The 23,480-nt window shown below is 33.1% G+C and overlaps 1 protein-coding gene and 1 pseudogene across 1 annotated transcript in view; both read right to left on the bottom strand.

Annotated features, from left to right (window-relative positions):
• LOC107486777 (uncharacterized) overlaps positions 1 to 1,890 on the bottom strand; it is a gene marked incomplete in the record, with an annotated part of 4,191 nt that extends 2,301 nt beyond the window's left edge. Inside the window, 6 exon segments of the mRNA XM_052253539.1 lie at positions 60 to 140; positions 648 to 752; positions 1,078 to 1,161; positions 1,258 to 1,333; positions 1,420 to 1,498; positions 1,590 to 1,890. Of these exon segments, the coding sequence (XP_052109499.1) occupies positions 60 to 140; positions 648 to 752; positions 1,078 to 1,161; positions 1,258 to 1,333; positions 1,420 to 1,498; positions 1,590 to 1,770 (606 nt within the window).
• Positions 1,891 to 8,200: 6,310 nt separating this feature from the next.
• LOC110275393 (uncharacterized) lies at positions 8,201 to 13,866 on the bottom strand (annotated as a pseudogene).
• Between the last annotated feature and the right edge of the window lie 9,614 nt (positions 13,867 to 23,480).

The raw sequence follows: 23,480 nt of genomic DNA, 5'->3' as shown, positions 1-23,480 counted from the left end.
AATTAGGTGCAGCATCAGTCTTTCTAAGCTCAGCAGTTCCATTTTGCCTGATAACTCACCTGCCAGGTTGAAGGAATTTTAAACAGAAGACGCTGAGGAGGGATACTAATATCATTGTACAACTTCAACAGGTCATGCACCTGTAACATTTGATAATAGGTTAACATCAAATTTCACAAAGGAGCAAAACATGGGTGTTTTCTTACCATGTAATTTGCATTAGCATTAAGGAGATACAGATGTAAAGGTTATTTATATGATCTAAACCGATTAACAGCCACTCAATGTCAGAAACACTAAAAATTGTCTAACATGTTTACGCACACATCCGCAAAGGCCCTAGTTTCTTCAATCTGGGCATCGCTTACATCAGAATGGTGAACTTAAAATTAGAAGGTACTATTGCATTTGCTCAAGGCTGGGGTGGACAACAATGAATATGAATATCATAACTTGTCTTCAGAATCAGAAGACTCTGGATTTGGCACCTCCCGCAAAGAAGGCATTGAATTAAATCTGTAAATTCCTTCAACATGATAATCTTATGTTGAAGACACACACATACCAATAGATTGCAATGCTTTTCGTTATCAAATTTAAGTTTCTCACTCTGAAGATAGTGGCTGCTAAAAAGAAGGGAGCAATACCTTTCTAATAATGGCATGTGTGTCATAAGCAAGACGTGCATCCACTTCGGTCGAAACACGACCAGGGACCAACTTCGCCATGTCACCTCCGACATTCACCAAAGCCTACAATTCCGAACACCAAACCCACCATTTAAACAATGGTTGACTAGAAAATCAACATTCAAGTCAATACTATTGATAAAGACAATAATATACATAATCAGCAAGTAATGAAGTTAGAATGAGAAACCAAACAAGAAAGGTGCATGATATAGCGATGAGAAAAAATGATGAAGAGATGAAGAATCTCTTTGATAGATAGTTAAGTATTTATTTAGGATAATGTGTTTTTAATTTTATAATTTTTTTTTAAAGTAGACTCTACACTCATCTTCGTTCTCTCCGGACAAAAACCTCTTCATCGTAGAATTGTCCAATACGAAATTACCTTGCTGGAGAAACAAGACAATCTAGCTTCAGTGTTTTCAAGCCCATAACACTCAGAATCAGCCAAAGCCATGTCCACAGCATTCTACCAAAGTAAAAATGATGTAACCTAAGTCACTCAAATATCAAAAGAGAGAAAAATTCAGTTGTCATTTTTTTATTCGTAGAAGAAAGAGCTAACCCTGAAAATAGTATCTGGAAGACCACATATTCCCAAGAGAAGCGAGGAACTAACGGTAGCTGCTGTTGGAGGAAACCTAAACAGAGAAAAAGAAAATAAAAGATCGCAATTTTGATTCAAAATTGAAGGAAGAATAATGAATAGAGAAGTGAACGGTGTTACTTTTCGAAGTCATCGAAGATGACGGTGTCGGGAACGATCTCGCTAAAGGCTGAAACAGCGTCCAATTCAGTGGTGGAAGCTGAAGAAGCCAAGCAATGATGGTAAGAATGAAATGCATCTATATATATATACATACACGAAAAGGTATCAATTAGAAGAGGAAGTTGTACCGGTTTGGATAGATGAAGCATCGAGAGCGAAGCGAGTTGAAGCTGAAGATGAAGCGCGAAACTGAGGGAGCCAAGTGTTGAAGAAAAGAGTGGAATTACGGAAGGAGAAGGAAGAAGAAGAAGGTGCTGGGGGAATTGAGAGAGCCGCGTATGGCGGAGATTGCAATGTTACCGTCCTCATTTCTGTCTTTCTCGATTTTCGGAAAACTCTACTCACTCACTCCCTGTCTCTCTGACTCTCTCCCACACACACTCTTCACTGAACTTCTAACAATTCAAGACTATGCACTTAGGAATAGGCCAGATCCAAAGGCATGTTTTATTTAATTCACAGAATACTACCCATCGATTTTTGTTTTTAATTTAAATTAAATAAATATAAAATTTACGAAAATATATAAAATACAGCATAATTATGTAAATGCATAAGGTGTCACATCATATTTTGGATACTCAAATTTCAATCTGTATCACAAAAGTTAAAATGGGGTATTGAATATTAAAAGGAAAAATTTAGAGCAGCAGTTTTATTAAATTTTTGTCAACATGTAATTAGCAGAAAAAAGTGAGTTATTGGATAAAATTTCACACCAATCTCACAATATCAAATCATTATTAATGACTAATTGATGACTAATAATCATAAAAATTGCTGACCCCTAACATTGTCCTATCTAAAATACGTACAAAATTAATAAAGATCTCAATACTCGAAATTAAAACCAGACCAAACATGCATTTGAACTGGCTAACGGTAGTCAAATTTATTAAAAACCGACCGATTCGCATCTCAGATAGCATTAGACCTGCCGTGGGTCTACGGTGTACCCGCGGGCTCGGAGCTTCCTCAAGATTCCCCCAAAAATATTAAACGTGGGGTTCAAACGGAGAAACGCGTGAATGCACAGCCTTCCCCAAAAACACTATGCCAAACTTGCTTCTTACTCGTAATATATTTTTAAAAATATGCATTTAACTTTTAATTTTAATTTTATTTTTATAATTTTATATTTTTATTTAATTATGACCGGATCAACTGGATAAATCAGTAACTCACTGATTAAACCAATGACCCAATAATCCCGTCGTATAATCGGGTCAATTACTGATTCGATTCTGATAACTATACTCGAAATATACACAAAATTTTAATTGACATCTCAGTTATCGAATTATGTGTATAATTAAATTAATGCTATGTTTGTTTGATTTTTATTTTTTCATTTCATCTAATTTAATTCAAATAATTTTAACTTTTAAAATTATAAAAATATTTAATTTAAAATTTAGATGATTATAATTTAAATTAATATTTTAATTTAATTCAATAAAAATAAATATATTTATATTGTTGTATTAGTTATTTATGAATTATGAATACTATAAAATTAATTTGAAAAAGATAGCGTTATTTGTTTAATTTGTTCTTTTAGTTGAGAAATTATATGCATTAAAATCGAAAATTTCTGGAGAAAAATCTGAGACCTAATAGAGTTGGAGAATAGGAAAGAAAAATAAAATTTGTGAATATTTAGATTCTTATGGTATTTATATATTTATAAATAAAAGTTTTAAATTTTTATTTTAATAGTAAATAATAAATAAATTAAAAATAAATTTGGTTATAGGAAAAAATAAATAATAACCAGCCTTTTTGATAAATAACGAATGAGTTAATAGTTAAAATCGTTCCTAAAAGATACTTCAATTTCTATTGTCGTCTCCGAAAGATAAAGTTAATCAAAATAGTCCCTAAAAGATAACCGAGTTATTCACGTTCGTCCTTCCGTCAACTCCCTTGCTGAGTTGGCTAATGTTGGCTGACGTGTGATGTTAACTACCATCGTGGTAGACGCCTAGGTGTCCCCTGCTATTGCTGACAAGGTAACTATGCTGAAACAGTTCAAATCAGTCTCTTAGTGTTTGAACCCTAATCTTTAATTCGATGATAAATAAGTCGCATTCAACAATCAGAGGCTATATACTTAGGTAGACCTTGAAACTGCTAGTTTGCAGCGAGGATAGAGGCAGGAAATGGAGGTCGTAGTGGTGGTGTTTTGTTTCCGTCAAACGATAGTAATGGTTCCAGCACTTCAATGCGAACCAGGAGGAAAACTCTTGAGGAATCATGTTTCTATGGGTTGAAGGCTATGATAAAAAAATTCTAGGACAGCAAAGAACCCAGATAAATTATTCCATGCATGTCCAAGGTACCGGGTGAGTGTTTTGGAAAAAGCTAAAGGTTTTCCATTTTGTTTTGTGTTGTTAGGTATTTTTCAATTTTTTGTTTTCTGATTTTTGAGTTTGCAAAAGGGCAGTCACTACAATTACTTTAAGTGGGTCGATGATGATGACTATCAAGGGGTGGCTGAAGGTGGAACGAAGAAAGATTATAGAACTGATTTGCAGGTTGAAAATGACTATGATGAATGGAGGTTGAAGGTGGCATGGAGATTAGGCAGCTTGGAAGCTGAAGTTAAAGTTTTGAAACTGCTAATAATTTTTATATTTATGGTAGTTGTTATTAATGTGACCCTGTGTTGTTTGTTATGTACTTTCAAGTAAACCAAATTCTGTTGATATGTCATGATGTAATGAATTGAATGGCTTGAATGAGAATCACTGCTGCAGAATGTTGCAAACTAATCAGAATCACTGCTGTAGTAAGATATATTAAGCTATAAACAGAATTAGTAATCAAAGTACTCTTAATATTATGTTGTCATAGAAGGCTAATTGTCACATTGTCTTAAGGATAAATATCACAACAAATTTATAAGGTTTTATATGAGGATACAAACCTAAAAACAAGGCTAGACCAAAATAAAAGGGCACAATACAATTTTCAAGTACACAACTAACCACAATGTTTAATATGGAACTTCAATTGTCCTATGCAAAAAGCAGCAAGTACCCCCGTACAAAAAAAAGTCAAGCAGAACACATTTCTTTCTAATCAAAGTCATTTATTAGTCTTCCTTGGGGGCTTGAAGCCTGGAGTAGGTACGAAGGTCATAAAGTTGGTCAGGTTTTTAGCAGTGGCTGAACTTGTCCCCTTGATTGTCTCACTAGAGATAGCCACTGGTGCAGCTGCAGTAGGTTTAGGAGAGGACCTAAGTCTGGCTTTTCCATTTTCACCGGATTGACATTGAAACAATAAGTCCTCCTGTATGCTTCCATCTTTAACCAGTCATGACAATACTCTTTAGCCCTTTTGTCATTCTTATCCTATATTGCTGATATTACATGCAAACATGGCATTCCTTACAAAGATAATTAAAAGATTAATTAAAATTCGTGCTTGACTAAAGATGAACATAACTAAGAGAAACCTTGTTCCTGATGCAAAAAAGAGCATTAAAAATAATTGAAAATGAAAAACAAACATAGAAAGAGGAAGAAATAAACTCTCATAGGTATGAAATGGCTATCAGATTATGTATCATTTACTTCATTTAACAATCGACAAGTATAATCACCTTTTTGGTAATCGATGCATTTTTTTAATCATGGAACACAATACCCAACCAAAACAAAAAAAAAAACTTCATAGGAACAAAAGGAGTGTTATGGTACCTCATCCAATTGTGCCTTTACCCTTGGGCATACAATTTGACATGGTAGGGATCCCTATACATACACAGATACATTGATACGTGCTTCAAATGTTTGTGATATGAAAAGTTCAAGTGTTATTGAGAAGATATTAGTTTATATTTTTAGAATATTTTATTTAATGTATTTTGATTTTTGTTTATTTAATTACTAGATTGGGCCTTATGTTTATGGGCTTTAGAGTTTTTCTTTGTTTTAACCTAATAAGAGGTTATAAATACCTCCTTAGCTATTGTAGTCGTAGCATAGAATGATTTTTAGAGGTTCAAAACCCCTTTTTGGTTTCGTGATGAAACCATGGCATGGACAATTGAGGTTGAGGAGTCCCTTTCTTGTTACATCGGGGAATTGGATAGAAGGTTGAGGAGTCCCTTCGGTTCAATTCCCAAACTATGGCGTTGACAAGTTAAGTTGAGGAGTCCCTTTCTTGTTGCGTCAAGAAATTGGATAGAAAGTAGAGTGATTCTCTTTGTATTCAATTTCAACCTATCCTTTTTGTTTTTATTTCAATTTCAATGTATCTTTTCTATTCAATTTCAATTTTTGTCTTCTTTATCCTTTTATTTCCGTATCATTTGGTATCAGAAGCTCAGGTATTAGATTAATTCTTATTAATCTATATCTGTTCTTCTTTTATCAATTAAAAAAAAGAGTCCGATGCCTGTCATATTTTTTCTATGTTCTTGTGTTCTTATTTTTCGTTTGCATTTCATTATTGTTTAAAAAAAATAAAAAAAAGCATAAAGTGCAAAAAAAAGGGAAAAAAGGAGAAAAAAAAGAAATATATACAAAAAAAGAAAAAGAAATAAATTATCTTCCTTATAATTATTGTCCTTTTCATATACTATTTTATTCCACCTACAAGATTTAAGGACGAATCTTTTTTGAACAGGAGGAGAATGATACGTGCTTCAAATGTTTGTGATATGAAGAGTTCAAGTGTTATTCAGAAGATATTAGTTTATATTTTTAGAATATTTTATTTAATGTATTTTTATTTTTGTTTATTTAATTACTAGATTGGGCCTTATGTTTATGAGCTTTAGAGTTTTTCTTTGTTTTAACCTAATAAGAGGTTATAAATACCTCCTTAGATATTGTAGTCATAGCATAGAATGATTTAGAGGTTCAAAACCCCTTTTTGGTTTCGTGATGAAACCATGGCGTGCACAATTGAGGTTGAGGAGTCCTTCTCTTGTTATATCGGGGAATTGGATAGAAGGTTGAGGAGTCCCTTCGGTTCAATTCCCAAACTATGGCGTTGACAAGTTAGGTTGAGGATGCCCTTTCTTGTTGCGTCAAGAAATTGGATAGAAAATAGAGTGATTCTCTTTGTATTCAATTTCAACCTATCCTTTTTTGTTTTTATTTCAATTTCAATGTATCTTTTCTATTCAATTCCAATTCTTGTCTTCTTTATCCTTTTATTTTCGTATCATACATATAAACATATAATGTCATATCATACCATAAAAATTTTATAGAGTAAAATGCTTGTAGAAAAGTTCTTCACATTAATTCAATTCCTTCACCGTATATTAGGACCAAATTAGTGCCTAATTACTCAAACCTTATACTAATCATTACCAAATGAAACAAATTATTAAGCTGATTTCTTTTTTCTCCAATTATAGAGCACATAAATTATGCAAGATATAAAATCTACAAGTGCCAAATTCCAAAAATTAGCTAAGTAAATAAGAGTGCAAGTTAGGGGAATAAGTGGTACATTAAGCAAAACTCCAAAAGAAAAAAGTGAAAAAGGAAGCGAATTTGTATATGGGTTGGTGCATTAATAAGAGCGAGAATGAAAAAATGGAGAAAAGAAGGTACCTTGGTGAGGAAAGGAAGGTTGGGTTTAGGAGAGAGACGAAAAGAGAGGTTGGAGTGAGAGAAGCGGAAATGATTGATTTTGGATTTGGGTTTGGATTTTGTGGGAGTGGGAAGCGAAGAAGATGCGGAAGAAGCAGTTGAAGCAAAAGAAGATACCATTGTTGTGTTGATGACAGGAATAAGTAAGTGCATTGTTAAGTTTAGAGGTTAGCATTCAATCAAAACTAAACGACGACAATACATAGAGAGAAGGTTATTATGAGGTGGGGTGATGCTTTGCAACATTTTTAATCTCTTTTGGACACTAAACGATGATGCATCAAGGTTTGGAGGCCATTCAATCAAAATTACGTCGTTTTCGTCGTCTGTCACGGTACACGTCAGCCAACGTTAGCCAACTCAGCGAAGGAGATGATGAAAGGACGAACGTGAATAACCCGATTATCTTTTGGAGACTATTTTGATTAACTTTATCTTTCGAAGACAAAAATAGAGATCGATGTATCTGTCAGGAACGATTTTGATTATTAACTCAATAACGAATAAGTATATTTATTTTTATTTAATTAAATTAAATTATTAATTAAATATACTCGTATTATTACACTAATTATTTATGAGTACTGACAAATTAATTATCAAAATATTTTTAAATATAACTATAAATATTGAATGAATATTGATAATTGAAAGAGTACTATATTTAATAAAATTATTATATAGATATTAGGTTAATTTTATATTATATAGATATTGTCTTATCATACCAACATAAAAGATGGCGTTATTAGATCAAGCATGTGCCTAGAGTCGGCCCAGCAGAGTGCTTTTGCTGTTGGGGTTCTTTTCGATCTCTACGCATTTCACCGCTCCACCGAAAATTTTCTCTACCCCTACCATACTCCAGCTTGGTAGTTTCCACCGCCTGTCCAAGGTTGAGCCTTGGGATTTGACGACGAACTTAAAAAGTCACCTACAGACGCTTTACGCCCAATCATTCCAGATAGTGCTTGCATCCTCTGTCTTACCGCGGTTGCTGGCACAGAGTTAGCCGATGCTTATTCCCTGAATACTGTCATTGCTTTTTCTCCATGTAGCCAATTTTTTTGGTGACTGAAATAAATTAAACAAAGAAAAACAAAACAAACAAAACAAGGAACTGCTTAAATAGAGGGGCAGTCCCGTTTAAAACTACTCTTAAACTCTTCCCAAGGTGAAAGAAGCTCCACATGCGAAAGTTGTAACTTCATCGCCATCTTTGTCATAGTATCTGCCACCGTGTTTGCATCTCTCATAATCAAACGAAAGTCAACACGCCAATTCCAATGCATGATATCTCTTATTTTGAGCACCAATGGATCAATAAACCCAAAACCATCTTGAGTAACAAGATTAAATGCTTCCACATAATCTGTCTCACAAATAACATCTTGTTGACCCACATCCCAAGCTAAGAGATATCCTCTCCAAATAGCAAACAATTCTCCTTGAAGAATACTATTACTCTCAATTATTCCCAAACACCCCCTTTGCCAACTCCCATTACAATCTCGAATAACACAAGCAAAACCAACACTATCACCCGAACCAAAATAACTAGCATCACAATTAATCTTAAAAGTACCAATGGATGAGGGATTCCAAAAACCATTTAGAGTAGAGGGAAGGGACATACGTTGTAATTCAAAAATATTCCTAAGCTCCTTTTCTGAAGTTAATGCCAGACAAATCACTTTTTCCGGAGGCCAAGTTTCATGGGGATTAAATATGTCATTATTCCTTACTCGCCATATCCATCAAAGTCCCGAAAAGAATTTGAACGGATGCTTTCTGCTATGATACAAGAACCAGTTCTTCAAATCCAAAGGATGACAAGAAATATCCAACCTATGCCAGACAAGCTGAGCTTTTGGACAATCCCGAATACAATGTAAAACCGATTCCTGGCTACAAAGACATCTTGGACACCTATCCGATGATGACATCCCTCTTCTAAAGCGAAAACTTGCAGTAGGAAGAGCCTCCTTAAGACACAACCAAGCCAAAAACTTATGCTTTTCCGGAACAAGCTGACGCCAAAGCCAAAGCCAATTCTTCCGCTCCTCCCAACCAAACAGTTGCTTACACAACCACAAGTAACCATTGCGTGAGTTATAGACTTTGGCAGCAGACCCACTCCAATATCAACCCACTTTCGGACCTGCTTGTTCATCTGGATTGTAAGAGAGAATATTACCTTTCAGATTTTGAGATAAAGGAGAATAAAGAGTATCCAAATGCCACCTACCAACCGACCAAATATCTTGTATCCGGAGATTCGAATCAGAAATATGAACATAATCCATCTCATTAGATAACCATCCTTCTCTCCTCCAGCTAGAAAACCAAAAATTCTGGTTCAAATCTCCAATACACCAAGCAAACCCATCCTTCAACACTTCCCAAGCCTTGCAAAGACACCTCCAAATGGGAGAGTCTTTGTTCTTAGGATAACTAAAATAGTCATATAGAGATGATCGGTACTTGGCATCCAACAATTGGACCCATAGCTTGTTTGGCTGCTGGAAAAAAGTCCAAACTAGCTTCCCAAGAAGAGCAATATTTACACAATAAGGATCTCTAATCCCCAAACCTCCATATTTTTTTTTAGTAACTAGTACCTTCCAACTAACAAGATTCAATCCTCTTCCATCAACTTGTCCTTTCCAAAAAAAATTCCTCATCATAGACTCCAATTTACTAATGATTCCTTTGGGAAAAATAGAGACCTGCATTTGGTACGTGGGAATAGCGGCGGCAACAGAATTAACCAAGCAGAGTCTACCAGCCCGATTGAGTAAACTCCCTTTCCAACTTGCTAGCCTACTCCGAACCTTATCCAGGACACCATTGAAAGCTGAACGAGTCACCCTAGAATGGCTAAGGGTAACTCCAAGATACTTGCCCAAGTCCTGGACAAATCTGATAGAGGATACCCCAGTGAAAATCTATTTCCTTGTTGCAGAGACATTCTTAGAGCAAAGCGCTTTAGACTTCTCCACATTAATCTTCATCCCAGATGCTTTGCAAAAAGTCTCTAAAACCAACATCACATTTTGCACTTGTCTCTTTGTAGCTTTACAGAATAGAAGCAAGTCATCCGCAAACATTAAGTGGGATCTTCTTGGTCCCCCTCTAGAAATAGCAACCGGCTCCCACAAGCCCAAATCAACCTGATGACTAATAAAGCATGCCAATCGCTCCATACACAACACAAAAAGATAGGGTGATTCCATACACAACACAAAAAGATAGGGTGACATAGGATCTCCTTGTCTAAGACTCCGGCTATGAGTAAAGACATTCAGACAATTTCCATTCTAAAGAATAGATAAGGAGGAAGCAGTGACACAATTCTTAATCAAATTAATTGTAGGCTTGGGAAAACTAAAGCTCTTAAGGGTATGGCCTAAAAACCTCCAGTCAACTTTGTCATGAGCTTTCTCCAGATCAATCTTAAAGGCCAGTGTGCCTTTCTTTGATTTAGTCTTCTTCATAAAGTGGAGGACTTCTTGAGCAATAATGATGTTGTCAGGAGTTCCTCGTCCTGGAATAAATCCTCCTTGAAGTGGGCCAACAATATCCGCAAGATGAGGACGAAGCCTATTAACAAGGACCTTCGTGATGATCTTGTAAACTACATTGCAGAGACTAATCGGCCTGAAATCTTTCATAGATACCGGTGATTCAACCTTTGGAATAAGAACCAGTAAAGTCTCCATCATTCTCGGATCAAAAGTAACACTGGAGAATGTATGCTTAACCATCTTCTAAACATCAAGACCAATGATCTCCCAATATTCTTTGAAGAAGAAAGCTTGAAACCCATCAGGACCCGGAGCTTTAAAAGAGTTCATGTGAAAAACAGCTGTTCTGACTTCCTCCATAGTAACTGGTGCCGTAAGATTATCGCAAGCTTCCTCATTTAGAGAAGGAAGAGACACATCACCAAGGCAACCCAAATCAACATCATCCAAATGACAGAATAAGCTTTTATAGAAAGACTCTGCTTCTTGACTCAGAACCTCTGGATCAGTTTCCCACACTCCATCATTGAGAAAAAGGCCATGAATCTTATTATGCTTCCTTCGCGTAAGAGTTTGAATATGAAAGAATCTTATATTCCTATCCCCGAACCTTACCCCACTGCTCTCTGGACTTTTGGAACCATAGGAGTTCTTCTTGCACTAGAGTATTATTATAATCATCAAGCAACTGTTGCTCTTGCTGACGCAAATAAATACTATCCACCACTTCCAAACGCTTTTGTAAATAATTAATCTGCTGCTCTAATTCACATTTCTTAACAAAAATGTTACCAAATACCTTCGAGTTAAACTCTAGTGAATTCTTCTGTACTTCTGAAAGCTTGCCATGAATCCCTCTATTACCAGACCACCATGACTAGTTCACAATATCCCTATACCCAGGATGAGTAGCCCAAGCAGCAACAAATCGGAAAGGTCGATTCCCTTTAGGCTGAGGACGACCTTTACAATGCACCAGAATAGGGCAATGATCAGACTGAAGCCTATTTAAAACTTCTGCATAAGCCTCTAGAAAGATAGATAACCAACTACTATTTATACAGACTCAATCAAGCTTTTTTGCCACGTCAACATAATTTTTCACCCTCCTGTGCCAAGAAAATTGCCTCCCAATAGTCTTCAGATCAAACAAACCACTATCCCCTAATGAAGTAGCAAACATGTCTGCTCTTTGATGAGAAAATTGACAGCCTTTAGATTCATGAGAAAATTTGACTTCATTAAAATCACCAAGAACAATCCAAGGTCCTTGAAAAATCATGGATTGTGCAACAAGATAATCCCAAAGGAGAACCCTTTTCTTAAATTGAGGACTGCCATAAATATCACTACACCTCCAAATTAAATTATCAAAGTGAACCTCAACAGTAACACCCTGATCAAAAGCATCAATGAACTTACAACAAACACCCTTCATAGAGGATAGAAACCAAATACCTCCCTTATGCCCCTCTGCTTCTACTATACCAATAGAGTGATACCCCAACCTTTCCCAAAATAATTTTAAATGCTGAAAAGGGGAGTGAGTTTCAACCACAATAAAGAAAACAGGTCTAAATTTCCTAACAAGTTCCTTACAATGCACCCGGGCTAACTTATTAGAAGCACCCCTAATATTCCAAACAATCATATTTAAACTATCCATAAATAATAGGGACAGAATAAATAAGAACATAAACTCTAAACAGAATCACAACCTCAATAGGTGGTTTGTCCTGCGGTACTAGCACACTCTGATCCTTAATAATTGCCACCTTCGGACCTCCTGACACTGCACCTGCCATGCTTCCATCTACTAAAGTTTTCTCCGTTGTGCCACCATTTTTATCAACTGGCGAGTTCTGCAAGGAGGAAGGCCGAGGACGCTTCCGTAGAGAAATTCCACGACGTGCAGGAGTTCTGCGCGATGGAGATGGCACAATTTCATATTTTTCTCGCTTCCCCATCCTAATGCCAATTGATTTGCCTCCATCACCATGAAAATTGGGCCTTGGAACCCTTCTCGAACCAAACTTGTGCTGCTTTCCATCTTGGTCCTTCAAACCTGATGACTGGCCCATTGTGAATTTTCCCTTACGCATCACTTGTTGCCAGCCCTCTTCATCATCCATGCATGCCTCATTAACATGACCATCAGGCACGTGAGGAGCCAATGATTCCATAACCACATCCTTCCCTTTAACAACTCCTAATTTCTCACACAAATTACGAGGATTCTCACCTAAATCACGAGCTTCTGATTCAGTCTCTTTTTGAATCTCATGATTGTTGTGTGGCGCTAGTGTCGGGGATTCATTATTTTTTCCATCACCAAAGGAATTTTTGTTTCCTTCCAAGGACTCCTTCTCCATGCACAACGATTTATCATGCCCATACCGTGCACAAGTAGCACAAATCAACTGTAAACTCTCATACTCCACTTCATAAGTCACACCCTCCACTATAATATGTTTAATTACAGGCAACTCAAGATTAATTTGAACACAAGCTCGGGCATACTTTCCTCAATCTGCAAACTTAGTGGCCAAATCTACTTTCACCGGAATCCCTATTGCAGAAGCAATTCGCAGCGTTGCTTGTTCCTGGTAGCACCAAATTGGAAGTCCCGAGACTCGAATCCATACCAGCATTGATCCAAAGGATTTTTCGCATGGCCTAAAATCCACATCCCATGGCTTTACTGCAACATAATGACCGTCTATCAACCACGGGCCACCAAGAATGACTTTCTCACGATCTGCAGCAATATCAAATTTAACCAAAAAATATCAAAATCCCACATCCAACAAATCAAACCCTCCTTTGATGCGCCATACTATCCGAAGCTTATGCATAAGAGCCGTGTAGCCATAATGCTTATCCAGCACCTTGATCACGATGGCTTCCTTATAAGGTTCAGTTAGACAGCTCTTTGCCTCCTTGGTAAAATTAACACTTGGTGGACGAGAATTACCTTGCTTACCTATCGATGGACGAGAATCACCCTGCTTACATGTCATCGTCGCAATACCATCTCCAAATAAAGATCCTACTAAGGCAAAGGCCTTAGACTTTTCTGCACCAATGACTTTATCTCTAAAAGAGACCTTGGATGACTTTTCTAACCCCTCTCGAGAAGAACCCTCCTTAACCCAGGATACACACCTACCCACGCTCTCCTCCTTATCTCTTTCGATGGCATGGGCATCTTCCTCACCGTGTTTCACCCTCAACTGCTTGCCCCCGCTCTCTCCTTCTCTCATTCTCCTTGAGTACGGAGTACGTACTCTTTCTTTACTAGGGTTTATTTAATACAACTTAATTTAATAATGCCATTTTTTAAAAATTAATTTTGCAGTATTTATAAATAATTAGTACAACAATACAAGTATATTTGTTTTTATTGAATTAGATTAAATTATTAATTTAAATTATAATCATTTAAATTTTAAATTAAAAATTTTATAATTTTAAAAATTTAAAATTATTTGAATTAATTTGGATGAAATAGAAAAAAAATTAAACAAACATAGAATTAATTCAATTATACACACATATGAGATACTCAGTACCCATTTAGCTCTCGTAACACAAATTGGGATCTGAGTACCCAAAATTTGTTCATTTTTTAAAACATCTTCAAAAATTGAGATATGGCATATTGTAAATTTATGTAATTATTTACGTAATTTTTTTTTTACCAAAGATAGAAGACTCAAACCCGCAATTTTTAAGTGAGTATGAAGCGACTATGCCATTTGAGCTATAACTCGTTGGCTAAATAGTTAACTTTTTTTTTGTTAAAAGATTGGGAGATTCGAACCCGTAATTTCTAAGTGAGTATAGGGAGACTATACTATTTGAGTTATAGCATAATTAAATGATAGTTAAAATATTATTAACCATGTGATATATAAAATTGTTAAAGATGTATTTATTTATTTAGTTAATGAATAATGATAATGATATTGTTAGAAAATATATTCATTTGGTAATTAGTATTGTATGAATTTTTGTTAAACAAATCTTGAATATTTTAGAGCATTTAACATGTTAATTGTTTTTATAAATATAGATAAAGTTAGGTGTTTTAATAATTAGTTTATTATTGTTAGATATTTGATTAGTAAGTAATAAATTGTTGTTAGATAGTTTATTAATATATTTATGATATTATAATTATAATATGTTTTTAAATCTTTGAATATAATAATTGTTGTTATTAATATAATAATAGTAGTTAAGTTGTTAATATATATGTTATTTGTAACCGGAAGTTGGTAAGGAATAATTGATAAATTTATTTAGTTAATTAATAATTATTAACAATAAATTTGGTATTTTTAATAAGTTATTTATTATTATTAATAAATTTAATGTCAAATATTAATATAGTGATATTAGAGTTATTTAGATATTTAATTAATATATTTATTTTGTTATAAATAAGTGTTTAAATTTTTGGATATAATAATTATTGTTGTTATTATAATAATAGTAGTTAAGCAATTAATATATGTTATTGGTCCATGTACATCTGCTTTTAATGAATAATTAAATTTAGAATAGTTATTAACACTAAATTTAGAACTATTTTAATAAGTTAGTTATTAATAATAAAAAATTTATTATTAATATGTTAGAGGTGTTCAGAAAGTTATTAATATTTTTAGTTATGTAATTCGTAGTTAGTTTTTAAATTTTATTAATTTTTTAAGTTAGGAGTGATATTTAAATTTGTGACTTTTAGGTAAATATGAGAAGATTATGCTATTTGACCTATAGTTTGTTGATTTTTAAATTTTATTAGTTAATTAGTCATATATTTTTAATATATTTATGATAATTAAGTTTTTAAGGATATCTTTGGTTGATGTGAAATTTGGCTACGTTATGTGGGGTTCACGAATGTTAACGTGTAACTACTTATTGCCGCTGGATTCGTACAGTTCTATTATAGAGGACATATATGGGAGATTGATTTTTTTACATTTCTTAGATTGGAGTAATCCGGTGTCAGGGAGCATTAGTCAATACATTAATCGAAAGATGGCACCTCGATACGCATACATTTCACTTTTTGGTTGGTGAGTGTGCTGTCACATTAGAAGACGTGGTTATGATACTTAGTCTTATAATTAATAGTCTTCTAGTGACATGAGTAACTGTAAATAATTTCGATGTCCTAGAAGTTGAATGCTTAGATCAGTTTGGGGTGGCACCTAGGAAGGCAGATTACAGAGGTAGTTTTATAAAGTTGATGTGGCTACGGAATCTAAAAAAGCATTTAGTCTTGAATGATGAAATTGGGATTTAAAGGTACGTAAAGTGCCACATCATGTTATTATTCGGGACGATCCTGTTTGGAGACAAGTTTGGGACAGCAGTGCACTCGAATTTTTTGCCTTTACTGTGCAACTTTGCTAGTATCAGTGAATTTAGTTGGGAATCAGCCTGCCTGACACACTTATACAAATCTCTTTGTAAGACATCTCGTTTCGACTGCAAGAAAGTCGATGGTCCCCTAACACTTTTATTGACTTTGCCCTAGATTCGTTTACCATTTTTTGCACCGATTCCTGTCAACCCCTGATTTTTTCCGCTTGCAAATAGATAAACCTATCTAGCAACAACTTCAGCTATATATTATCACTGTATCTTAATGTTTCGGTTTAGAGTTTGTTAACAAAATAAATGATATCAGTTGACATAATTGGGAATGTACTGACTGACTATATAGATTTCATTCTCTTGCTCACTTTAGGAAGTCGTTAGATGAACTGTAAAAATGCCAAATATATTTTCATGATATAAGTCTCTGTATTTAGTACGACATTATTATTTAGTTCATAATCGTATGTTTCTGTGATGTGTCCAATTTGTGTGGAAGACTTAAATCATAAATAAATCATTATGAACTTATCTTAAATTTATACCTATCCTAAATAAATATTCATTAAATTAATATAAATATATACATATATTTATTTAAAATCATGTAATTATCTCAATTTTAACGAAATAAATACATAAATAAATGCTAATTAATACTAACCAAATAAATATTAAAATACAATCTTATCTTAAATTTAACTAAATAATGACATAAATAAATGCTAATTAATTATATTTTCATATGTCGCGTAATTAATTAATCTATCAATAATATAACAAACAACAAAAATCTAATCTTTCATACAAATATCCAAATTACGTATCTACATTCATATATTTAGGAAATTTTGATGCATGCATGGCCTCCAAATTCAACACGCGTATGAAAGATGGCTCCTTAAATAGATGTTGGTTTGCTAGTGCATTTACAATTTCTGTCACATCTGTCTCCATAATGTCGTCAGCTTGATCTTCATCTTTATCTGGACCAATGATCTCGTAGGTGATTGTTCGAACTCAATGTACAACTCAATAAACGACATCTAGGAGCGACTTTCAATATTACATTGAAAATATCTCTTGCATGCTCGCTTTATCAGTTACATATTTAGTTTGAAATTGAACGAATCCACCAAATACCGATATAGGATACATGTATAAAATACATGATACTATTTTTAACATTTGAGAATCTATCTTCTCATAAATCACGCTTTTTAGTTCTTCAAATGAGATTGCGAATAGAATAACAATATCACTCGGATTCTCACATACAAATTTTACTCCTTTAGATGTTTGCAGGGACGGACATAAGGGGGTGAGTGGCGGCCTCGGCCCCCCAACTTTTTTTAAGAGTAATAAGTTATTATGTATAATTTATTTTTTTTTTAAAAATATTTAGTATTTAGTCTAGTATAAATAAAAATCTAGTCTAATTTTAATATTAATAATTTTTAATATCTAAAAAGTAAGTAACAATATTAAAAAATCTGAAAAAGATATTATTACTAATATTTTTTAATTAAATAAAAAATTTCAAATATCATAAAGTGAATTTTTTTTCTTTTTGTAGCAGTCTTCTTTTATTCATTTGGTATTAATTCTCTCTGTTTCAACTGTTACAATTAAGAGATCTTTTTCAACTATGAATATTGTGAAAAATAACTTAGAAATAAAATAAAAGATGAATTTCTTGATAATTTTCTTTTAATTATATTGAAAAGAAAATTACTAAAAAATTTTACACAAATTCCATTATCGGTGAATTTTATGATATGAAGAATCGACCATTTCGTTAGTAAAAAGTATACACATATTTTTTTTACTTTAAAATATATTCTCTGTCAATATATTTTTGTAATACATCTTATATTATATAATTTTTTTACATAATTTTTAATATTATATGTGTTATTGGCCCCCCATAATATCATTTCTGGATCCGTCCCTGAATGTTTGTAACAAAATCTGACCATAATAATATACTTTCAACACAACTCTATCATCCATTTTTTTCTCACCTTAAAATAAATTTTAAAACTGTAATATTTTGAAACAGAGTGAAAAATACAACCAGAGGAGGAGAGAACTCTCGAGGGGGTTGAGGGAAAAAGACTGAGGGAAAAAGAAGAACTGGACAACTAGAGAATGTGTTGAATATATATACCTAAAGAAATCCGTTGGTCCGATTTCCAATCAACAATTTAAATTATTTTTTAAGTAAATTGGACGGTCTGATTTGTTATATCACCACTTAATTTTTTTTAAATGCCTATAATTAAAACAGTCCGATTAATACCATGCAAATTCAAAATTTCAACTTCACACAAATCGAATAATTTAATTTGTATTTCAACTTTTACCAATAAATAAATTAGATGGTTCAATTTTTTTACGTAAATTTAAAATCTAACAGCCACATCAATGTCTAACACACTCAAATTCCATAATAAAGCACAACACACATAAAACCTTTATTAGAAAAAAATGAGCCATCTGACTACTAGTAAATATTATTTTGATAACGATTATGTTAGATTTATACTTGTATTTACATAAATTTATAAAAAAATATATAATTTATATTTATATTTTATAAGACATAAATTAATATAATTTATATTTATATTTTTTAAAATTTATACGCATAAATTTGTAAAATGACAATACAATATTTATATTTATATTGATCAAAATACTGCTAGAGTTTTTGTTTAATTAATAAAATTAATAATAGTAATTAACTTCAATTTGTAGCTATAGCTACTATCATTGTGGTCTGTGGACTGGTAGTAAATGGTAATAGTTGTTAGTTGCAGTAGTATGTACTTCTTTAGTATTTTACTCCTTGATAGTTAAAATAGTTTGTTAAATATTAAGTGCGTATGAATTTGATAATAAAAAACTTAGACGTTTTACATTGTTCCGTATAACAGTGAATTAAATGATTTCTTTTATCAATTTAAGGATCATATATCATAAAATTATTGATACAACGTCTTGTTATTTAACTAATGAAAAAAATAATCTAATTTACCGTTGCATTTTTTAATATCTAATTTGAAGTTTTTTATCTTCAAAAATTATTTGTCTATTAATCCAAATTTTAATATATTAAATTAATATTTGAAAGATTATACTTTATAAATATAAATTAAACATAAATTATTTTATTTTAATTTATATATTAAAAATATTAAAATTTTATAAAATAAAAATTGATAAAATAAAAAAGTAAAACTCTAATCATCACTATTGAGTATTGAGTTAATATAGTGAAATTTATACATGGTAAAAATTATAACTTCAATAAGAATTAAATTATTTTTCATTTTGCCAATTTTTTTTTTACTTTTTGAGAAAAATTTCCCTTGAAACATGGGCATAAGAGTTGAGATTATCATTTCCAATTTTTTGCACGAGATGTGTTTGATATTTTTTAAAGCAGTTTATCCAGAAGTCCTTTTCATTCTTTCAACCTCACCTCGTAATGCCCATATTGCTACTTCGCCAATTCGCCATTTGTCTTCTACTTCTAGTTCATATTTTATGGGGGGTTTTATGGTTTAAATAAAATATAATGAAAGTGTTGTGATAAGATCACATTAGATGTCCATTAATATGGGCGGTTGAATTCTATTTCCAATAAGAATTAAGTTGAAAAAGCAAACCTCGTATGCTTATAAATAGAGAAGCCATATGAGGGATATGATACACAAGTAAGTAATAATAAATCAATTCTCTCTTTATATTGTAATCAAATACTCTTCTCTTTATATTTCTACTACAATTCTTTCTCTTCTTTTATTTTATAAGTATTTTAAATTTTTTTTTCTATTACTCTTTACATATAATATTAATAACAATATTAATCATCTTTATTATATTGAGATAGTAACAATAAACATATGCAATTTTCTCTCTCTTTACTTTTAATACTTCTTTCTATCTTTGTATATATATACACATTACAACATATAATATTATTATATATATATATAAATAATTATTGAGCTAATTATTTTAATACTAGAGTCTTCTATTTATACATCTTTATATATCTTTTATTCTACAACATGTTATCAGCACGAGACTCTGATCAAATTTTTAGGAAGACTCAGGTAACAATTTTTCATTATGTCGAAACTCTCTCATCTTGAATTCAATGCTCTTGATATATCTGGAAACAATTATTTATCATAGATACTAGATGCTAAAATTCATCTTGATTCAATGGATCTTGGAGATACCATTAAGGCTGAAAATAATGCATCCCAAAAGGATAAAGCCAAAGCCATGATTTTCCTTCGTCGTCATCTTGACGAGGGGTTGAAAATTGAATATCTCACATTAAAAGATCCTGCAGATCTTTCGAAAGACCTTGAAGAAAGATACAATCATAAAAAAACAATGATACTTCCTCAAGTTCGATATGAATGGACGCACTTGCGTCTACAAGATTTTAAATCTATAAATGAATATAATTCTGCAATGTTTCGAATCACCTCATGAATGAAATTATGTGGGAAAAAGATAACTGATCATGATATGTTGGAGAAAACTTTCTCAACCTTCCATGCCTCGAATGTGCTCCTGCAGCAGCAGTATCGAGAAAAGGGGTTTAAAAAATATTCTGAGTTAATTTCTTGCCTTCTTGTTGCTGAACGCAATAATGAGTTACTCTTGAAAAATCATGAAGCGCGCCCAGCTGGCGCCGCCCCATTTCCTGAAGTAAATGCGGCAAATCATTATCCCAGAAGAGGTAAATGGAAAGTTTTTAATAACAAGAAAAATTATGGAAGAAAAAAAAATTATGTTCAAAAGAGAGGATCTCACCAGAAGTGGGATAAAGAAAGGAATATCGGGCAGAATAAATCAACAGAGGATAAGTGTTTCCGTTGTGGTGGAAAGGGCCATTGGTCTCGTACCCGTCGTACCTCAAGGCACCTAGTCGATCTTTACCAGGCATCTTTGAAAAAGGATGATAAAGGAAAGAAAACAAATTTTGTTTCAAATGATGCTCAGAACTCTACCACTCATTATGATGTATCTGATTTCTTTGAGGATCCTGAAAGAAATATTGGTCATTTGATCAATGATGGAATAGTTTAATATGTGGGATTGTGAAGTATCTATGTAAATAAATAATGTAGAAAAAACTTATTGTTTAGTTTTATTTTCTATGTATTTAAGTTTCAAATGTGATGTACATAAATAATGAAATATTAATGTTTATGAATTTTGAAATTATTAAATGTGTCAAATTTTAAAATAAAATTTTAAGTATATGACATTATTTTATGTACAATGTTTCTTAGAAAAATAATTCTGATCAAGTATTCAATTTAACTGTGCATACTACTCATTTTATTATTATTTGTTTTTGAAGAAAATGGAAAGAATATGTAATGAAGAAGTATGCCTTGCGGATAGTGCAAGTTCGCACACTATTCTCAAAAGTGATATATATTTTACCCATCTTGTGCCAAAAGAGGAATATGTTAATACTATTATTGGCTCAGGCAATGTGATAGAAGGCTCCGGAAGAGCTATAATTTTGTTTCCCGGAGGAACAAAATTTATAATAAATAATGCACTATTATCTACCAAGTCTCTGAGGAACTTGTTGAGTTTCAAAGATATTCGCCGAAATGGATATCATGTTGAGACGATGAATGAGGAAAATCATGAGTATTTATGTATCACAACTCATGATTCAAATAAGAAAGTTATATTAGAAAAATTGCCCTCACTTTCATCTGGGTTGTATTATACCAAGATTAGTGCAATTGAATCACATGCCATTGTAAACCAGAAGTTTACTAGCTCAAATGAGTTCATAACTTGGCACGACCGATTGGTTCATCCGGGAACAACCATGATGAGGAGAATTATTGAAAACTCTCATGGACATTCACTAAAGAACCAGAAGATTCTTAAAACTAGTGAATTTTGTTGTGCTGCATGTTCTTAGGGAAAGTTAATTCTAAGGCCATCACCAGTAAAGATTAGATTTGAGTCCCCTGAATTCCTAGAAAGGATTCAAGGTGATATATGTGGACCTATTCATCCACCATGTAGATCTTTTAGATATTTTATGGTCCTAATAGACGCATCTTCGAGATGGTCACATGTGTGCTTATTATCTTCTCGCAACCTGGCGTTTGCGAGATTACTGGCTCAAATTATTCGATTAAAAGCACAATTTCCAGAAAATCCAATCAAAGCAATTCGTCTTGATAATGCTGGTGAATTTACTTCCCAAGCTTTTGATGCTTATTGCATGGCTAATGGAATAAGTGTTGAACATCCAGTAGCTTATGTTCACACACAAAATGGGTTAGCAGAATCACTTATTAAACGCCTCCAATTAATTGCTAGACCCTTACTTATGAGAACAAATCTCCCAACCTCGGTTTGGGGGCATGCTGTTTTACATGCCGCAGTACTTATTCGTTTGAGGCCAACGAGTTATCATCAGTTCTCTCCTATGCAATTAGCTTTTGGCCAGCAGCCAAATGTTTCCCATTTAAGAATATTTGGGTGTGCGATATATGTTCCCATTGTACCACCTAATCGCACCAAAATGGGACCCCAAAGAAAATTAGGAATATATGTTGGATATGATTCTCCCTCTATAGTGAGGTATCTTGAGATACAAACTGGAGATGTATTTAAAGCCCGGTTTGCGGATTGTCATTTTGATGAATCAAAATTTCCAACATTAGGGGGAGAAAAGAAGCTTCCTGAAAAGGAACTTAATTGGAATGCGTCATCGTTGATGCATTTAGATCCTCGATTAGGGCAATGTGAACTAGAAGTTCAAAAGATTATACATTTGCAAAGAATAGCAAATGACTTGCCTAATGCATTTTCTGATACAAAGAGAATAACCAAATCTTATATACCAGCGGAAAATGCTCCAATTCGAATTAATGTCCCAGTAGGACAAGTAGCCACTGAAGCAAATTCACGCCAGAAGCGTGGCAGGCCTGTCGGTTCCAAAGACAAAAATCCTCGAAAGAGAAAAGATGTAAATACTATTCCTGTTGAAAAAGACATAGTAGAGACACCTGCAGTTGTCCAAAATCATGATATAATGCCAGAAGACGTTCAGGTACCTGAAAATAGTGAAAATGACGAGATCTCGATAAATTATGTCTTTACAGGAGAAAAATGGGACTGAAATAAGACAATTGTCAATGAAATATTTGCATATAATGTGGCATTAGATATCATGCATGAAAGTAAGGATCTTGAGCCAAGATCAGTTGAAGAATGTCGACAAAGAAATGATTGGCCAAAATGGGAAGCAGCCATGAAGGCTGAATTAGACTCACTTGTAAAACGTGAAGTCTTTGGACCTGTAGTCCGTACACCTGCAGATGTAAAACCTGTTGGATACAAATGGGTATTTGTGAGAAAACGAAATGAGAAAAATGAAGTTGTGCGCTATAAAGCCAGACTTGTGGCACAAGGTTTT

The sequence above is a fragment of the Arachis duranensis genome, chromosome 1 (assembly GCF_000817695.3).
Source record: "Arachis duranensis cultivar V14167 chromosome 1, aradu.V14167.gnm2.J7QH, whole genome shotgun sequence".
Classification (NCBI taxonomy): Eukaryota; Viridiplantae; Streptophyta; class Magnoliopsida; order Fabales; family Fabaceae; genus Arachis; species Arachis duranensis.
The sequence above is the reverse complement of the archived record's forward strand: the minus strand, read 5'-3'. Positions and strand labels throughout refer to the sequence as shown.